Genomic DNA, 19,788 nt, shown 5'->3' on the forward strand with positions numbered 1-19,788 from the left:
GTAGTATGCTTTGAATTTTATATATATATATATAAACATACATATGTTTAATGTTTCAGCTAATAAAAACAATAAGCAGACCTAGGGAAAAACAATAGAACAAAGCAATCAATATTTGCAGATGAATTTATACCACCATCATCACCTTTAAATACAAGTCTTTAATAACAAGCCAGTGTCTACCATGCTTTTACGATCAGTTCTGAAATAAGTAAAACAAAATTGCACTATGAGCTTTGATTTCCACGTAATCTTAATTTTCTGACCTCTAAACTTCTTTATCTCCACCAGATACTGCAGCCAGCCATCAGCACATAAAATATGTCTGGTTTAGTCCACATCTATATGCATGCAGACAGAAAAAGCCAGACAATCAATGATTTAAAGAGAGCAAATGAAATAACTATGAAGAGTGAGGAAGGATTTTAAAAAGTAATTCTCCATACAGTCTTTTCTACCACAGTGAATAATAGGTTTCTGTGGTTTGAGAAGTACTGCAGTGTGGTTGATACAGCAGAAGGAAGGGATGCCATCCAGAGGAACCCTGATAAACCCAAAAGGTGGGCCTTGTGAACCTAATGAGGTTCAACATAGAAAAATACAAGCTTTTGCACTTTGGTCAAAGTAATCCCAGGTATGTATACAAACTGGGAGAAGAAATCCTTGGGAGCAGCCCTGTGGAGAAGGACTTTGGGGCTCTGGATGATGAAAACTTAAAATGAGCCAAGAGAGTATGCTTGCAGCCTGGAAGGCCAATGACATCCTGAGCTCCAACAGAAGAGGTGCTGCCAGCACAGCAAGGGAAGTGATTGCTTCCCTCTATTTTGCCCTCATAAGGCTACACCTGGAGTACTGCATTCAGGCATGAGGACCTCAGCACAAGAAAGAATTGGAGCTGTTTGTGGTCCGAAGGAGGCCCATAAAGATAATCCAAGGGCTGGAACACCACTTCTGTTAAGACAAGTTGAAGGAATCAGGCTTGTTCAAACTGGAAAAGAGAAAGCTCTGGAGAGACCTCATTGCGGCATTCCAATATTTAAAGGAAGTTTATAAACATAACTGAAATCAACTTTTTACATGGTTAGTGATAGGACAAGGGGGAATGTTTTTAAGCTAAAGGATGGAAGATTTAGATTAGATATCAGATGGAAGTTTTTTTTTTTTACTGAGAGAGTGGTGAGGTGCTGGAACAGGCTGACCAGAAAGGTTGTGGATGCCCCATCACTGGAAGTCTTTAAGGCCAGGCCGGACAAGCCTATGGGCAATATGATCTTAGTATTTGATCTACTGGCTGGCAACCCTCCCCGTGGCAGGGGGGTTGGAACTTGATGATCCTTCAAGTCCCTCCAACCCAAGCCATTTTGTGCTTCTAACTGACACACTAATCAACTATTACTTTTAAAAGTAATGTGGTGTCACAAGTTATTTCAGTTTCAAAGAGTTCTTAGTTGCTTCTGAACCATGTCCTGGGCTAGCAAATACCACAATGTTTAATAAAATTTTACACCTAATCTAGTTTTAAATATACATTGTCCAATCAATGCCAAAACCAACTTTGTTGCTTTTGTTAAAACAAGGAAAAAAATCACACACAAAATTTAGTGCAAGTTTAATCCCAAGAACAATTATTTAGTAAGTTAATTGTGTATCTCAACAATTATCCATGCAGAGTTTAAAGTTCAAAACATATCTGCACACTAATCTTCAGTGTACTGAATCAGGGGAAAAAATCCCAACTGGTGAGGTAATTTATGGCACCTATTAACAGTCTTGCTAAAGGAAAGGAAAAAGTTTCGAAAAATATCAAAAATAGTAGGGCACAAATACTCTAACTAGACATGTACGCATTAATACAGTAATATGAACTGGAATATAAGCATTAGCTCGTTAATGTGCTCGTGACAGTTGACATGACATTCAGACCTGATTCTAAATTTATGGCCCTTAACTCCCATGTGGGCTCCATTTGAGGATATGAGGAAATACGAGACGAAAATATCCTCAGTATTAAATTACCACACAATGTCTTTTCAAGTCTTAATATCACTATTTTTGCTGAAATTCTGACCTGAAATAATTAACAATTCAATAGAGAAAAGTCTCTACTGTGGTGAGAGACAGTACTTGCACGCCTCACCCCTGTGAAACAATCTGCACAATATCTGTACAAATTCATTTGGAAATTCCTCAAAAAACATTGTCACTTATGTGACACTACTTATGTGCACTACCACTTTTAAGCAGACCACATGCAGAGATTAATCATATTTTGCCATCCTATTATCACACACTCTTTTGTTTTATTTTGTAGCACCTTTAGTAATATGGTGATAAAATTAGACTGAACTAACTGAAGCGGGACTTTGTACTTGTGTTCACTTCTGGGAAATATCACAGAATGTGGGCTAATGGCCAACACTGATCTCTTCCAAGCCAGCTATGAACTGGAGAGAGGTTTTTAAGAGCTGGAACAGTAAAATAGTCTGAGGCAGTCTATTTTACTTTTTTTTTTTTAAATGTGTTTTTAGTCAAATGGATTAAGCAGGACTCAGCATTTATTCCACAGACTAGAAAGCTTCAGCGAAGTATTAACAGAGACAAAAATATTTCTTCTTTAGAGCAATTTCATCTCATAACATTCCTAAAATATTAAGACAGGCACACAATAAAACAAATATAACAAATGAACAGCACTATCAAGGGACTCCAGATAAAGTATAAAAACCTTTTTTCCTTTGGAAAAAAATCAGAATTCTGAACAGAATGCTGCTATTACACTGTAAGCATTAACTTTACACTTTAAACTAATTTTGGGGCTTGCATATAAAACATGCATAACACTGAACAGTCTCTAAACCCTCACCATATCTATTCAGTATATCTGAAACCAAATAAGCCTCAAAAAGTACAACAAACTAAAATTTAAAACAGTACATTGCAATGCAGATTGAAGAACAAGCAGCTAAAGTGTTTCCCTCTCTTCCCATGCACAAACTCCTCTACAGATGTTTTTTTGCTTGTTTGTTTTTTGTTTATTTGTCTGGTTACATTTTCTTGGAACAGTTCTACTATGAGTAAATATGAACAAGCACTTCAGGATCATCTTGCTTCATCATATATAAGAAAAATTTCATGTGAAAGATAAAAAAAGCAATGGGTTTTATTTTCAGCAGCTTTTTTGGTCCATTTCTTTAAATAGAGGCAAAACAATTATTTAAGGCATTTCAATTATCAACCAAACTCTATAGTTTGAAACTAGTTTTGAAACAAGCGTAACTTCACTGCATCTACCAATTGCCTAAAGCACAGGAATGTGAAAGAAACCCTGATGCCAAGAAAGTATCTTCTAATCTGCTTTTCTGACTCTTTTTATTTACTGACAATAAAACATGCACATTGTATTTAAATGAGAGCTAAGGTGACAGGAGAACTTAAACACAATATTTATTAGTTTTTTTTCCATCTTTATAGGAGGAAATACAATTGCAAGTTCAATTACTCATTAAACTAGAAAGTCTTGCACTAGGATTCAGGTGCAGCTGAGCAAGTCTCTGGCATGTACTGTCAGTGCACCGTGATCTCATTATGTTTACCTGCAGTGCCTAAGAACTCTTTTCAAGCTGAAGTAACACTAAGAAAGTTTTCTTTTTATTTTATCTTTTTTGTCAAGATGTACGCCATTTATGACTCAGAACTGGTTATTTAAAGAAAGGATACTGGAGGACTGGCCTCATTCTGCTTACAGAAAGTACATTTGGCCAGATCATAAACACCAAGCAGAACCTTATTCCGAATTTTAAGAATAGGACCAAGTCCAAACTTTAAAGAACACATTAGGATCTAATGTGTCTATTAGCTGATAATATTCTGCAAAATCTGTTAACTTCCTGGTATGTCATGGAAGTGGCCAAAGAGAAGAATGGTAGAGAGGGAAAAAACTTTGCCTCAGATATACTGCAGACCTACATTTGACCTATTTTCCTTTCATTTTTGTTTCCAGCAGCTAATTCTACTCAAAGGACAGTCTTCAATCTTCTTAATGTTCTGCAAAGCTCACATACTTCCACTCACAGGTAACTTAGGTATGTAACTACATAAGTCAGAGCTGGACAAGTCAGAATTAACGTTTGCATGAGTGTTAAAATATCACAAGCAACTGCTTTATCGTGAACTGAAGAGAATCACTGCACAAGTATCACTGGCCAGTTGCTCCATGCTCCTGAACTTCACAATCCTGCTAATGAACAGGAAATTCTAACAACCAGTCCTTGGATTCAGAGCTACTTCAAGGTCACCACTTCCTAACACCAGCCCTTCTGTTACAACATTCTGTTACAACGCAAGCTGAGCTACTAGAATCTCAGGGATGGTGGGCAAGGAGTTAAAGAAGGGAAAGAGACAGGTTTAGTTTCTCCATCAGGTCAGCAACCTAGCTTGCCTTAAAACACAGCTGTGTTATCACTAATCACTACTGCCAGCACTCAGGAAGGAGCCAAGAACGCACTGCTACAGTCGGAGAAAATAGTAGGGTGATCCCTTACAGGCACAATGCAAGAAGTATATGAGTCCTTACAATGATTTTTTAATTGCTTCATAGTTAACAGAACAGATTTGCTAAATTGTTCAGTCCTGCAGAAATAAAACACAAGTATTTCAGTGAAATAGTTTCATCTTTGGCAAACAAAACCATGCCCCCAAAAAGTTATAGTTTTAGTTCTTAGTTTTTTTGTTCAGTTTGTCTGCTGTTTAATTTTGGCTTGGGTTTGGTTTGGGAGATGGATTGTTTTTTGTTTGTTTAATATCTGGTCAACACAGGAGAAACTATAAAGCAGAACTAGTGAAACTACCAACTGACAAAGCATTGCACCTGCACAGGAAAAGTAGTTCATCATAGCTTACAGAATAATCCACAGTTAATCCCAGCATACACAGTTTACACACAAACACTACCGGCTGTCTTTCTTTTGATCTAATATAACCAGTAGTAATTTTAAGAAGTTTTCAAAATTGAGATCTAAATACAGATAGACTAGTAATCCCAGTAAGTTCAGTGAGATCTTAAGTCCATGCATTAGATTTAGGAGATTGTGAGCAACCCAACAAAAACACTGTAGCGACAAGCACCTTGTCTTTTTCATCCACAGAAAAAGCACTGTATTATCCTTTTGACTTGATAAATAAACCCTGAAGTCTTCATTCAAGAGACAACTCAGCTAACAAATACTTTCTCAAAAAACATGCACTTTTATGTTAGTCACTTTCCAATACTTATATATGAAAATTAGTCTGATATAGCTTAATAGCTATTTTCAAATCCCTCCTTAACATGGCACATATAAAGTTCCAAAATTTCTTTCACTCTTACTGCATAATTTATACACATTTCCATACAGTTTCAGATTTTACTAGTTAAAAATATATGCCCATTAGATGAAGATCACGCGATCAGTTATCATTTACTTTGTTTGCATTGTGTGCAGCAATAGACATGCTAATTCCTTTATTTATTTTAACAGTTTCTTTACCAGGTTAGGCTTCTCTAATTTTTCCCCTCTTCTTTTTTTCTGATGACAATACATGATAAATCAAGACCATTTCATTATTTCTGTGAACAAACATCAACAACTACACAGTTTGCCTATGTAAACACGCAAATGCACAAATACACCATTAGGGTTTTAATCTCTTCTACATAGTTTCATATCATGTCAAATCACACTAGAAGTCAGTGAGGTAAACCACAAATGCATCGTGTACAGTCACATTACATTTTAACAAAGGAAATGTACTACATGGTTCACAAGGGAAATACGATGATAACGACAACACAAAACTAAAATATTTGTCCATCTTACTAAAAACGGCCCGTATTATGTATAAGGTACAGGAAATTTGTTTCAAAAATATCTCAATTATTCTAAAGTTGGAGAGAAGAGAGGAATTTATAAAAATTTTAACCCTAATAATTCCTAAGAAACATGATATATTTAATTGAATTATTACTAAGAAAATATTAAAGCCTGTGAAAGATCAGGAATCCAAAAGAAGTGTCTTATATCAATTATAAAATTAGACATTATTGAGTCTGCTCTTCAGAATTTTGAGACCTCACGAATTGCCAGTAAGTGCCAGGAATCCTGCCAGTATATAGCAAGCCAATTAGATCAGCTTCTCCTCTGAACTGACTCTAAATCTAAAGAAAGATACTCTATGTAATCATCAAGGTTTAAAACACAAATAAGAAATAAAAATATGTTTGATCATATAATCTGCCCAGGACTTGTCTGGTCACATTTTCCTACACTGTGAGGATGCAAAGAAAGTTTACAATACTTACTTGGGATACATTGGCTCATAAAGATACTTGTCTCTTGCCGGAGGGATTTCAAAAAATAAGATGTATCCATTCGCAGTCTGAAAGAGAAATACTGATAAAATGCACATCTGGACATCTAGACGCACGAGTAAAATCTATACAGATTCCTGTCATTTCTATGTCTTATACAGAGTGAGCACACCTATGCATTTTTCAGACATACTAAAAAATAGTGCTTTGAAATTCATTCTATGTAAAATCCATACCACTTCTCAAAACCCACTGAACATATCACTCATCTGGGAGAAAACATGAAAATATGCTGTTGATGTAGGCATCCCACAGAAGTTTGTCTGACTCATACAGATCTAAATACATGAAAATAGACAGGTATGTGGAACTTAATCACCTCATTCCCAAAAGAAATGAATTGCTAACAGCATCATCTTGAGTATCGAATAGGAGAGAATTAGCTGTGCTTTCACAGAGAATTAATGCAGAAAGCAGAATGCAGCAGGCCTTCAAAGCAAGACCTCCAGATGCTTCAACACATACATACACCAAAGAAGCCAGGCATCGCCTGTCAGTACTAGTCATCCAGGTAGTTTTGAAAAAATCTTCATTGATCCATCTTTAGATAACACAATATATTTTTAAACTCTTTCAGTCTGAAAAAAAAAATCTACTATAATGCAAAACCCAGTTATATTTTGCTATTCTGGAAGACTGATCTAAAACTACAACACTATTCAAAGAACAAACACAAATCATTTAGTTATCAGATGTTCCAATCATGAGTAGAAGCTAATTGAGTAGAAGCTAATACAGTGCAAGATGGGCAAATAATCAGAAAAGCTTATTGTTCAAAATTAAGAAGTATGATTTGTCCAAAGCACAAACTTAACGTTTAGGCAAACTGGCAAATGAACTTCAGTTAAACAGTATTTTCATACAAACATTTCAATATTGGCTGAATATGTACCTAAAGCATCATTACTAAAGTTAAGTAGCACTGAAATAAATGGTTTCAAGTTGCTTTGCAAGGTGGTTTCCTTTTCTGTGAACAAAGGAAAAAGTAACACCTGTTAGCTTCGTTCATCAGTTCACAGAAATCATGTTTTCTGAAATGAATTTGTGCTTCAAAAAAGTCCAAAAAAAGTAAGAAGAGCACAATTCTTGCATTCAAAGCAAAAACCTTTCCTATGTAAAAGTATCGAAGCCATAAAGGTGATACTGAGACAGCCCAAAAAAAACTGGAAGATTTTCCATCAGCAGTAATACATTCCAGCATTATATAGGAAATAAAAAACAAAAAAAACCCAACCCCCCAAAGATGCTCATTTTTAGTATCTTTACAGTTTCTTTCCATTACATCATTAAATATTTAATCTCTAAGTTACCTTATACTGGAAGGAAAAGTAAAACAATACTGTGAAGTAATCTTTATACTGATACTGTACAAAGGGCCTAGATGAATCCCATTCAAAACACGAGTTACTATTGTTACAGGTTCATTTCTAGACAGAACCTCAAATTCTGTGAACAGCTGGCTGAAATGCAGAAAATTCAACCAGATACTTGCTGGAAATTGATCGCATTTGTTTCTACATTGCTTTATAAACACCTGTGCTGCAACAAAATTTAGTGAAGTTTCATCACTGTCCTCTATTCCCTAATCATTCTCACCTCTGACAGTCAAAACAAACATTCAGAGCCTTACAAGGGATTTCACTACATGTTTTCTCATCTGTTGCAGTGTTTCATAAAGTTGTGCTTTAGTTTTGGGAATAGACCCTGAAAAACAACCTGTACTGGAGGACTGCCCAAATCAGACAGAAGTCTAAAATGCCAATATTTTTCTCTGCATTGAACTGTACTGATGCAAGTTCATTTATTGGCTAGGTTCAGTTGTCATTGTAGTACATACTAATCTAAGCTCAGCAATACTAGAAAAAAAATGATTAGCACAGTAATATAAGAAAAGAACTTGCAAAATACTAGGGGATAAAAAAAAGAAGCAAGAACAAACTCTACCAAAAATGAACAGTGAACACCAATGGTGAATATGATAGTCCAAAGCAGGACAGTAGTTTACAAATGTACCAACAGTTTAACACAAGAAGATAGTAGTAGTATAAATGCTAGAATTTCCAGAGAACAACAAGTGTGAAAACTGCATAAGGTGGTTTAACTGCCTACCAGAGATATTATAAAGCCTTATGTGCCAGATCTAAATTTGCCTTCAGTGCAAACAGTAATTACCCCACACAGATGCTACAAATTGATTCCCCCCTCCCTGTTTGGCCATTTTAAATTTTACTTTGTGAAACCTAAGTTTGCAATATGTGCACATACAATCTGACATTATCCCCAAAATTGAACACTATGCATTTAACTGCAAAAAATAACTTGAAAGTCCAGTAACCAAATAGAAAAAAATAAAAATAGCCTCAACATTTGTTGAACCATAAGGTCTTGAGTAAACGGATCTCAACATCATAGAAATAACAGACAAATTAATTCAATATAACAAACTACATCGCTTATGAATTCCTACATTGTAACATGCTTAAGTAGTTTACTTGTGATTATATTCTGGGTTATAAAATTGAAGAATTATTAGTTCATGATAAATTTTACATTTTAAATTTTAAAATATAAAAAATTTTAAATTTTTTGCTACTGTAGATAAATACGATCATTTATAACCTGAAAATATAACCTGATGCAAACAGAAATATTAGAGTAACATATTACTGCATTGATTTCAATTGATCTTTTTAAACGGTTTAAACATTGTAAGGTAACTTATCAAGAAAAGAATATCCCAGTATTACATACAAAAATGGGATCTTAGGAATTTTATTAGAGGCAAGAACAATTTTATCAACCATCTAGTATTTTCCACTATGACAGAATGTCTGATTGGTTTAAAAGATGCTACAAGGACCACTTTAAGTATAGAAGATGGTTTATACTAGGAGGTGAAATCACCATACCAAACAGGACAAATTACTACACAATTTGAGATTCCATATTCCCAACTTCTGATGGGTAATTTTAATGACTTCAATCTTCTGCAGTTTTTCACAAGGAAATCCAACAAACTTGACTTTAAAAGCTATGAAAAAATATACAACTAATTTTAAACCAGTTTGTAACATAAGACCTGGCCCAAAGCTGCAAGAATCACATACTGTATTCCGAATCACTGTATTACTGCATCACATACTGACATTCAAAATGTCTGCTTTTACTGTGTCTTACACCTCCGACTTTTTTCCAAATATTGGAGCTCAAACACTCCAGTGAACTGCTGTGAGCATAGCACCAGCTATGAAACACAACTAAATACATTTTTCCCCACATGCAAAACATGAGTTCAACTTTTCATCCATTTAAGACTCACCTTTCTGAAAAATCCATAAATACTATTTATAAAGCCAGACATGCTTATGTTGCCTAATTCCTTAATTATTTCCTTCACTCACATCTTTATTCTTCATATCACAAAAATATTGAGGTGCTGCACAACCTCTAGCAAACACATATAAACATTTTAATAACGAACTATAACTCGTTCTTCAGAGAAAAAAAGCACTAGAACTACTAAAGAAAGTTTCTAGTATCCCCCTTGTTACCACTATCCCTTACTATTCATGCAAGATAAATAATTAGTTGTGTATATAAATTCCAGATTTCCGCAAGGAAATTGGTAATACAAAACTCTTCTTACAAATGATTTAACCACAGTAAGAATATAAAAACTCTACTTACTGAAACAGCTATCATGGAGCCGTCAGGCCGCCATTCTGCTTGCTTATAAGGTCCAAATTGAGAAGCTGCTTTTGATAGTTCCTTGTAGCTCACAATTAATACACTGGGCTGAAGGAAAAAAAAAGGAACACAATAATAATTACATTGTTTGTCTAGAAGAAATGGGAATGTAAAAAATCACCTTTCCTTACAACATGTTTCTCTCAAAAAGAAAAGTTAAAAAATGAGTATTTGACAATGCATGATACAACGGTGCTTTTAAAAAAAACTTAAACTGAAGCCATACCACATTGATGTTCTTCATCTCACTTTCAAATAAAAGACAATAATATAGGTTGGTTCGTTTAGGGATCAGTATATTAGTTTAAGGACCAATACATTAGTTTAGCAAAAGGAATCAATCAGTGCTAATTCTAAAACTTTTAATTTCATCTTTACTTGGTGTCAACAGCCTTGTTTTCTTCTAATTCTCCTTCATATGAAGCACTGGAGTCATAACAGACTACTTATCTTTACATTTCACAAGGTGCAAGGAAGCCTTCCTCAGATTTTCACATATATTCTTTTGGAAGTTGCTCATGATGGCATGAAACGGAAATTTGCCAAACTGGGGAAAAACAGCTAAAGGTCAACCAAAAGGTCACTGGAACAGGCTGCCACTGGAATAGGCTGCCCAGGGAGGTCATGGAGTCTCCTTCTCTGGAGATGTTCAAGACCTGCCTGGATGCTGACCTGTGCAACCTGCTGTAGGGAACCTGCTTTGGCAGGGGGGTTGGACTCGATGATCTCTGGAGGTCCCTTCGAACCCCTACAATTCTGTGATTCTGTGAAAAATTTAAGTAATTAAGCCAATGGTGGAAAAATGGGTATAAAGTGGGCACAGGACCACCCTAAATGCAACCACGCATGCCCAGAGGGACATTAGCATATACTAATGAGTTCTTGAAAAAGAATATGCATGCTAACGTATGCAGATGTATGCCTTCACGGTTTTTACGTAGAACCTGAACTCTGAGAGAATGTTCCTGTTTGTCAAGTCTTCTGGTACCATGAGGAATAAAGGAATGCTGCTTTCTAACACCACACTGCAGTTAGAGACTTTTCTTCCTGGATTTCAGATAAAAGCAAGCAAGCAAAAAAAGTTACTTCCGAGAACAGAAGACAAGGGACTGAAATTAAAATGAGAAAAGAAAAAAAATGAAACACTTCTAATAGGCTTGTATAATGAAATGGACTGTCAAATTAGCCAGGATGAAAAATTCTTCATAAAAGATTTGGTGCCGTCTACTCACACTGTTTCTGCTAAACAGATGGACCACTGTACTAAATAGATGATACCCAGAAAATTTTTTTCACATCTCTTCAAGAAAAGGTCACGAGAAACGATGCAGACAAACAACTTCTGTAGTTTGTTGAATTGATTTAGCATATGAAGGGAAGTGCCCATTTCTACCTTTATTCCTGGGTACCAGATCATGACTTCCAGTGTCATGAGGCTCAGACAAAGCTACCAAAAGCACAGTCTTCATTCCTTTTCGTGAAAACAGTTTAGAGCTGACATAAAATCCTAATGAAAGACTACCTCTTTTTGCTTCCAGGCTTAGAAACAGTCTTCCTCTCTAAACATACTTAAGACCTGTTTTCACTTTTCTCATTCTTGGACTAATAGTAGCTTTCAGCTTAGATAGGTATTCCCTTGTTTGCTGCCCTCCACCACTGGGAAAGAAGACAGAGAAATACATGCATATACATTCGTTCGAGCACGACCATGCTCAGTTCTTAAGAAAAGAAGAACTGAAGATTTCCTGTGAAACTAGTAATGATTCTTTCACACAAACTGCAACTTAAAGCTAGCAGAAGCTTCCCTGAATAGATGAGAAGCCATTTCTCAATCCATTGCAAAGAAAGTCTAGCATTTTAGTACAGTATATTTTGCTCTCAGTAAAGAATATCAAGTCAAGCAAAAGCAGAATCCAGAAGCCAGCACTTGCTTTTGAATTGAACAGTGAGGGAGGATGCTCAAAAGATACAAAAATAGATAAAACGGAAAAAGTGAGGGGAATCATTAAAAAATGCACAGTAATATCATCCACCAAAGATTAAGTTAATTCTCTAGCGTTCCTGTAATAAAAAAGAAATAAATAAAATACAACTTCCTGTTCCCGCAGTTAAATACACCACATCTCCTTCCTTTCTTATCCACCACTCAGTTACTTTGCCTATCTCACAAGAACCTTTTCCGCAGGTATCAAACTCTGAATCTTCTGTGCTTGATACTTTCTAACATTAAAAAAAAAGTTTTTTAATTAAAAAAGAAATGAAACATTTTGGATGACTAGTACTGAAACAGAAAAACTGCACTACCTATAAAACCCTTACTGTATAAAGCCAGCTTCACAGACAAAGACATTCAATTCAACTACCTGCTTTAAAACTGACTTCAATTTCATTACTAGTTGTAACATTGTTTAGTAAGAGCTCCCTTCGACTTTTAACTGAGAAAGATGGACACCACAACAAACACTCAGTGAAAGTTATTTGAAATCAATAGTTTTATTTAACTTTAACAAAGAGTTTTCCATCTTTCCCACTTCCTTTCTTTTTGCAAACAACCTCATAACATTGGATCATATGAATTAATTTTTAATGAAGAGGTCTATCAAAATATACTGGCCGTACATAAAAATCTCTCAGCAAACTAGACATGAGACATTATAGGTTTACTTCTTCAAACACAGGCATTCCACCATGTGAAGTGAATACACACTGAACAGACTCTTAAATGTGAACTGGCCACCTTTAAATAGCACAAGTCATACAGACTTGAACAGCAACTCTCAGAGGAGCAAGTACCTGCTTTTATTGAAGTGTTCAAAGGCTTCAAAATAATATGATACGTTAGCCAACTGGAGAGAGGTACAGTCACTGGTTGTTTGACAGAATGTAATGTAATGAAAGCATAAGTTTTCCTTAATTTGGATACTGTGGTTTGACTGCTGCGGGTTAGCGGCAAGCCACGCGTAAAGCACATTCAACACGTTAAATGGGCTGGCAAATACAACATAAAACTACTGGACTAAGCTTGAGAATTAAAAACCTAACAGCATGCGTAGATTCAAATACTGAAACCTGTTAACGATCCTTCATCTTCAGTTGCTCTCTCACTGAGAACTGACTTGAACAAAGGCAGAAAGAACAAAACAGGAACACTGCCATTTATAGGCACCCAAAAAATTAACAAAAGTGCGAAGTAACACTCTCTGAGGATTGCAGACGTTCCAGTAAGGCGCCAGCAGAGTCACGATTTTTACACAGAGCAATGAATTAGGTAGGACAGCTGAGTTAAATGCCAATAGCAACACTGTATCCTAAGCAAGGGTAACAACTTCACTGTCAAGCATTTATGCCCGAATGCTCGCCTACAACAAGAAGTTAAAGGAACTCTTTAAAATAGTGATGAAGTTGCATAGAAAGAGATCATTTCTGCCCAAATGCCTAAAGGCTTTGCAGAGTTCCGGATATTTTACTTATCCTACACACAACCAAGAAGTTCAGCTCTGATTCACATCTTTTTGCTCTCTGGCCACAGTTAACTGTTGAAACTCTTACATTCCCCTCCTCTAACATACTAGTATCTTAGACATAAAAATTTTACATCACTCAGAATTAGGAGGCCATTACTTTCAGAAACACAAATGTTTGTTTTGTCTCAAAATAAAAATTTTTCAATTCTGTATTAGGATGTAGGCACAAGATGAAAACCAAATGAACTATTCTGATGTGCTTAAAATTTAAGTGGCAGGCTGAAAGAAACAGAACGAAGGGCTGGTGACACTGAGCAGTGTATGCTGTCAGACAGCTTGCACTCCGCTTTGAAGGTTGAATCTTAGCAGGTTTATTAAGTAACAAATGCTTAAATAGAGGGGGGAGAAAGAGAAGTAAACAGAGACCATGAAAAGCTATTTTGTAAGTAATGTAAATATAAGATGGTTGCAGAAGGATCTCAAAGTAATGTTGATTATCACAATATCATTCTTAAAAAAGAAAGTTTAAAATCAGCAGCGTATCCGTCCAAGAAATAAAGCAACATAAACAACTCCAAATACTTTCTTTCTACTTCACAGAAGCTGCTGTGGAAGTAGAAAAACCAAAGTGCTGCAGAACTGCCTAGCTGCTGGCAATCACTGCCTCTCCCAAGCAGAAGTTTTCAGTCAGTCTACTGCTCAAAAACACTGCCAGTAAAAAAGGCTGTGCTCTTTGCTGTTTCCCAGTCCCCTGAATTATGAAGTGCTTGAATTTCAATTATGAAAAAACGGGTGTCTGGGATGAAAAGCAAGTTTACAAAACCTCTAACATAATACCCGATCATACGTACACAAACAATTTTACGTGCAACTGCTTGGAAACTCAGAGCTCAAAACAAAGATGCTATTCTCTTCAGGTAAATAATTTTGCAATGATTTGAAGGGTCATCTATTTGATATTAATAGAGGACAAACCAAAAAGGCATGCTAATATTAACATGAGAACTTTACATTTCATATGACGAGTTCATCAGTCCCAAAGTTATTTCTGTTTTTTTTTTTTTTTTTTATTTAACGTAAGTAATAAATAACCTTATAATGGAAAAAACAAACAGCTGTCACTCAATAAAATGCAAAAAGAAATGGCCTTTTCAGAGCAGTCCCCAATAGGTATCTCTGAGAAGTCAGAATCCCAGAGAATAAACTACTATGAAAAAAAAAAAAAAAAAAAAAAAAAAAAAAAAAAAAAAAAAAAGAAAAGAAAAGAAAAGAAAAAAGAAACGAAAGAAAAAAGAAAAAACAACCGAAAAAACCCCACAAACCACAAGAGAAGAAGCAAGATATTCAACTTGCACTGATGCCATTTGTGCCACATTGTTTACAATGTGTAACCACAGGTCATTATCAACATATCTGACCTCCATATTCCAACAAAATTTCAAATAAAAATGCAAGAGAGATTGTATCTAATCCTACCTAGAAAAAGAAGCATACTACAGTACTCAGCAAGCTATTCTCCTTAGAGTTCTGAGATAATACATCACTCTGAAAGCCTAATCCTAGAAGCACAGTGGAAACAATCAGTTGTTTTTTTTCTTTTAACAGTCACCTATAATAATTAAAAAAAATAATACAGTAACAATGGCATTTTACACACACACATCTTTTCACACATCACAGTTCTTATAAGCACTGGTGTCACAAGCAACTCCTTCTATAGCATGCCAAAACTCCAGGTTACAAAGATCACTTCTCTAAGAGAAGCACAGTTCCCTGTTGTGTCCCAATTTGCTTAAAGAATGTATCATGCTCAGTTCTAACAGAGAACCAATTAGAGACTGAAAAGTGCATGAAGAATGTCTTAGAAGAATATAGAGAAAGTTAGCATTTAGAATAGAGATAGATTACTCAGCAATCTAAGATTCTGACATGCATGCTATCCCATAAGCTTGCAGTTCAGTGATCTTATTCAACATCAGAATATCACAAAAAGAAAAGTTTAAAAACATGGGTAGACATAAACTGTAAGCTGGTAAACATCCAGGCAATTATAGTATTTTCCCCAACATGAATAGACTCCAGAGAGCTTGTCGGACTGGTAAAGAAAGGCAGAGTCATACCAGACAGTATGACAACATGCAAAGGTTTTCATTAAATATTTAAGGCTGGTATTTATTTCTGTCATTGCCATCAGTCTGTTAAGATCAAAGAAAGGAAACACAAGACTATATTTATATGTGCAACTACGTCACCAGACTCTATTCTTGTTTTACTCTTCAACGTTCGCAGCGGAAAAATCCATGCCTTTGTCACATATTCTCCACCGGCACATATCTTCACTCAATATCTGGAGAATAACTGAATTTGCTAAACTGCCTCGAGTTCTTGTTTTATGAGATAACCAAACTGATCTAAAATAAAAAGTTACTCAAAGGAGTAACACTCTCAATGAACTAAGAACAATGCTCCTCTCATCCCTCCATGAGCAGGGAAAAGCAAGCTTCCACTTGTTGAACTTGCCTGGCCCCATAAATCCAACAGTAGCCACAAAAATACAAGTCCAAGCAGTGAAGATGACAACTCTTCAAATTGCAAAGCAGCCTCAGGAAAGCACACCTTCAGTTCCCTGGTTAATAAATTACCTCTTTTTAGTACTTCAGACAGTTTCTTTCAAGAACTGAAATTTCGTGTTTTAAACATACAAATACCTAACATTAGCAGAATAGTCAAACAAGGTTTCCAATGCTGTCAATGAAAACAGGTTCACTGGCTTTCAATGACAGTGAATGTACTGTGGCCATAAATTTCTTATTAAATATTCAAGAAAAACACTTAGATCAGCTGTCTCCAAACTAGGGCACATGCAAGAGAATCCACTGGGTAACAAGAAGAAAACTTTTTTTTTTTTTTTTTTTTTTTTTAACTTTTAATAAAAATTAAAAGAAAGAATTAAAAGAAATAAACTATCCTTTTAGTTTATCTTTACATTCCTTAATTTCTATTTTGTGTATGTTTTATAACATACAAATGAGTACAGTAACACACACATACAATTTATAAACAAATATACATAGATGGGGTGAGCGCGCTCAGCAAGTAATGAAATAAGTTCATCACTTATTAGCGGTCTTTGTATCTACAATCTAAAGTCTCTCTACAAGACAAGTTAAGCAGGTCTAGGAATTTTTTTACTCAAAGGCATCAAGATAATTTGACACATTTTTACCCATGTCATTTAACTCATTTTCTAACCTTAATATCTATATGGTTTCCAACCCCAGAACCAATCCTCACTTTCAGACAGATTTTCCCTATTGTTAGGTCCTAATACACAGTAGATAAAAAGGACCTTTAAACATTACCACTACACTTGAAAAAAACACATCACTCAATGTAAGTTCACAAGCCTGGAAGTATTTAAAAGGGCCTCTTGTTCTTGAAAACCTCAGAACAGTTTCACCAGCCTCATCACCTCATTCTCACACAAAGCCTTCCATACATATTTGAGATAGTGTTAAGCTTTAACAAGCACATCAGCCCGAAGGCTTTTCCACTCCACAAAACTAAATTAGTTCAATCTGACTAAAAAGTAGCTTTGTTCTAAAGAAGATACTTCTGCCTAATGATAACATTTTCTAGAATGCTAAAATTTTAGCTTATTTCAGAACAGTTAAACATATGACTTCTTCCTTAAAAAAAAAAAACAAAAAAACAAAAACCAAAAACCAAACACTTGCAATAAATACACTTCACAATGCAATGAAGTCTCATAAAAAAATGCTCAACATTCATCTCTGTCTTACAGGTGACAATGTAATTTTTTTGTAGTCTAAAATCAAGTCTGGCAAAATCAGCATCAAAATAAACCATTACATACTGGAACTGAATGCACTGATAAATTTTTCATGATCTGTAAGTTTGCTCAAACTTTCCTGCAACAAGTACATTCCTCTACCCTTCCGTCTTTCTTTCTGTCAGCTACACACTGCTCAGCATTCCAACACAAGTCCAAACTTGTCAGGTAACGAACACAGGTAATTTACGCAGCCCCTGTGAACAGACCGTAAAATAAACTGCCTTCTGGACAATAGGATATAACTTGTGAAGCATTCTACAAACCTGTTCTCATTTACCTATGTTCCCAGAAAAGGCCACCAATTATGTTTTGTTGACAGCTATAGCTAGAGATTTAACAACCAGCAAAAGCTAGCAGACTGCATACTTCTACACTACACAGCACAAATCAAATGGACCACAGGCCACATGATGAAGTTCACATGGCACAGGTACTGGGTTGATACTCCCTGATGCAATACATATGAAAGTTAAAATATAGCATGGGCACCCTGCCCAGGAACTAATTAATAGACAGGCAGAGCACAACACAGAGTGATGAAATCTCAGCATAACTTCAAGCAAGATTTTAAGACTATGACTTGCTGTTTGGTGCGGCTCTAAAACAGCTTTCTAAAATTGGATTTTTACTTTTCTCTGAAATCTGAGATGAACTCAGAAAATTACCTGGAATCAGACATATGGACAGGCAGAGATCTTACTTAGGCAGAATTTTTAAATATCCAGCATCAAAATTTAAAGTCAATATCACAACTGCTTTGTAATGCTGCACCAAATCAAATTGGCATGCAGCATTTTTTGTTAACAATCTTATCAAAGCTAATTTAAAGTGAAGTATTTAATACCAATCGTGTGCAGTTTCAAACGACACTGCTAAAGCAGCAACTTCCAACTAAAAGCCATTGCAATTCCTGTTCTCAGGGTCACAAAACAGTTAAACTCTCATCAAGCAAAGTTTGTGGAGTTCTGGATTACATAAATAGTCATCACAGACAGTTTTGCTTTGTGAAAAAAACCCACATCCTTCGTTGCTGGTTTTCTTAATGCTTACAGACTCTTTTATATAGAACATGTAACATATGCACACAAAAGACACGAAGGACTGTTTGCAGTAACAGTCCCACAAGCAGCCTCTATGTCACACCTGTGAGCCAAAATAAAAAATGAGAAACAAAAGAAAGTTGGTTCCGAGTCTCATCTCGGGGAATATGCGGAGCAGACCAAGCAGACGGATCTCGTGTTTTCCTGACACTGCTCTGCCAGCAGCAAACAAACAAGCTGCACAGCACCGGCCCACAGGAGCGACTCACAAGTAGCTCAAGGCTTCGCGAGCTCCGATCCCAATCGCCACGGCCCCTCTGGAGCAGGACGGATCGCACACAGCCGGGACACTCACCCTACAGTACCAGATGCTGAGCTGCGAGGACGACAGCACTACGAAGAAGGCCCTCCGGGGGTCGGTCTGGATGTGCAGAGGCGGCTCCAGGCGCTCCAGCGGGCACAGCAGCCGCTTCGGCCAGCCGCTGAGGAAGTACATGGCTGCGGCTTCCCGGCCGCCCGCTCGCTGGGCCTAGGCGGGGAGCGCTCCCCGCCCGCGCGACGGCCTCGGGACCAGGGGCTCGGAGCGCCGCAGGGCCCTGGGCCGCCAGCGCATAATCCCCACCGCCGCCCAGGAAAAGGGCAGCCGAGGGCTCCCGGCCGACTTCGAGCCGGCGTCGCTGCCGCGCGGAGGCGGTGGGAACGGGATCGGCGCCGCGGCGGAGGCGGAGAGCGCGAGGAGGGGACGTGCGTCCGGCGGGCCGCGGCCTGAGAGAGGCGAGCGGTCACAGCTGAGCGCGCGCCGGCGGCAGCCGCGGCGGCTCCTCCCTCCCGCGAGTGCCTCTCCCGCCCGCTCTGGGTGTCGCTGTGGTGGCCGCCGCTCGGGCCTCCGCCGCCATCTCCCCGCCCCCGCTCCGGTCCCACCACCACGGCCCCGAGCGCAACGGCGGCCCCGCGGCGGAGGAAGGGGGAAGAGGCGGGGGCGGGGCCGGCCGCGGAGGCCCCCATTGGCCGCGGCCACGGGGCCGCGCGGAAATGACGTCAGAGGCGGAGGCGGCTCCGCCCCCACAGCTCCGGGGGCGCCGTGTCAAGGCTCCCCGGCGTAGGTGCGGGGAGGGGGTGTGCCGGGTGAAGGGGGTGGGGCGGGCGTTGTACGCATGCGCGGCGGTGCGTGGCGCTCTTCCCCGGATGCGTGGTGGACAACGCATGCGCGTGTGACGGGTGTCAGCGGCAGGGCCACAGGGGGTGGCGGGTTGTGTTGGAGGTGGGGCTTGAGCA

The 19,788-nt window shown here is 37.7% G+C and overlaps 1 protein-coding gene across 2 annotated transcripts in view; it reads right to left on the bottom strand.

Annotated features, from left to right (window-relative positions):
• RIC1 (RIC1 homolog, RAB6A GEF complex partner 1) overlaps positions 1-19,009 on the bottom strand; it is a gene marked incomplete at both ends in the record, with an annotated part of 46,426 nt that extends 27,417 nt beyond the window's left edge. For both annotated transcript variants that reach the window (XM_079548189.1, XM_079548188.1), the window contains 3 exons: positions 6,338-6,414; positions 10,094-10,201; positions 18,869-19,009. In XM_079548189.1, the coding sequence (XP_079404315.1) occupies positions 6,338-6,414; positions 10,094-10,201; positions 18,869-19,009 (326 nt within the window). The remainder of the gene's footprint in view (positions 1-6,337; positions 6,415-10,093; positions 10,202-18,868) is intronic.
• Positions 19,010-19,788: the final 779 nt, after the last annotated feature.

This window comes from Tetrao urogallus (assembly GCF_951394365.1).
Source record: "Tetrao urogallus genome assembly, chromosome: Z".
In the NCBI taxonomy this organism is placed as follows: Eukaryota; Metazoa; Chordata; class Aves; order Galliformes; family Phasianidae; genus Tetrao; species Tetrao urogallus.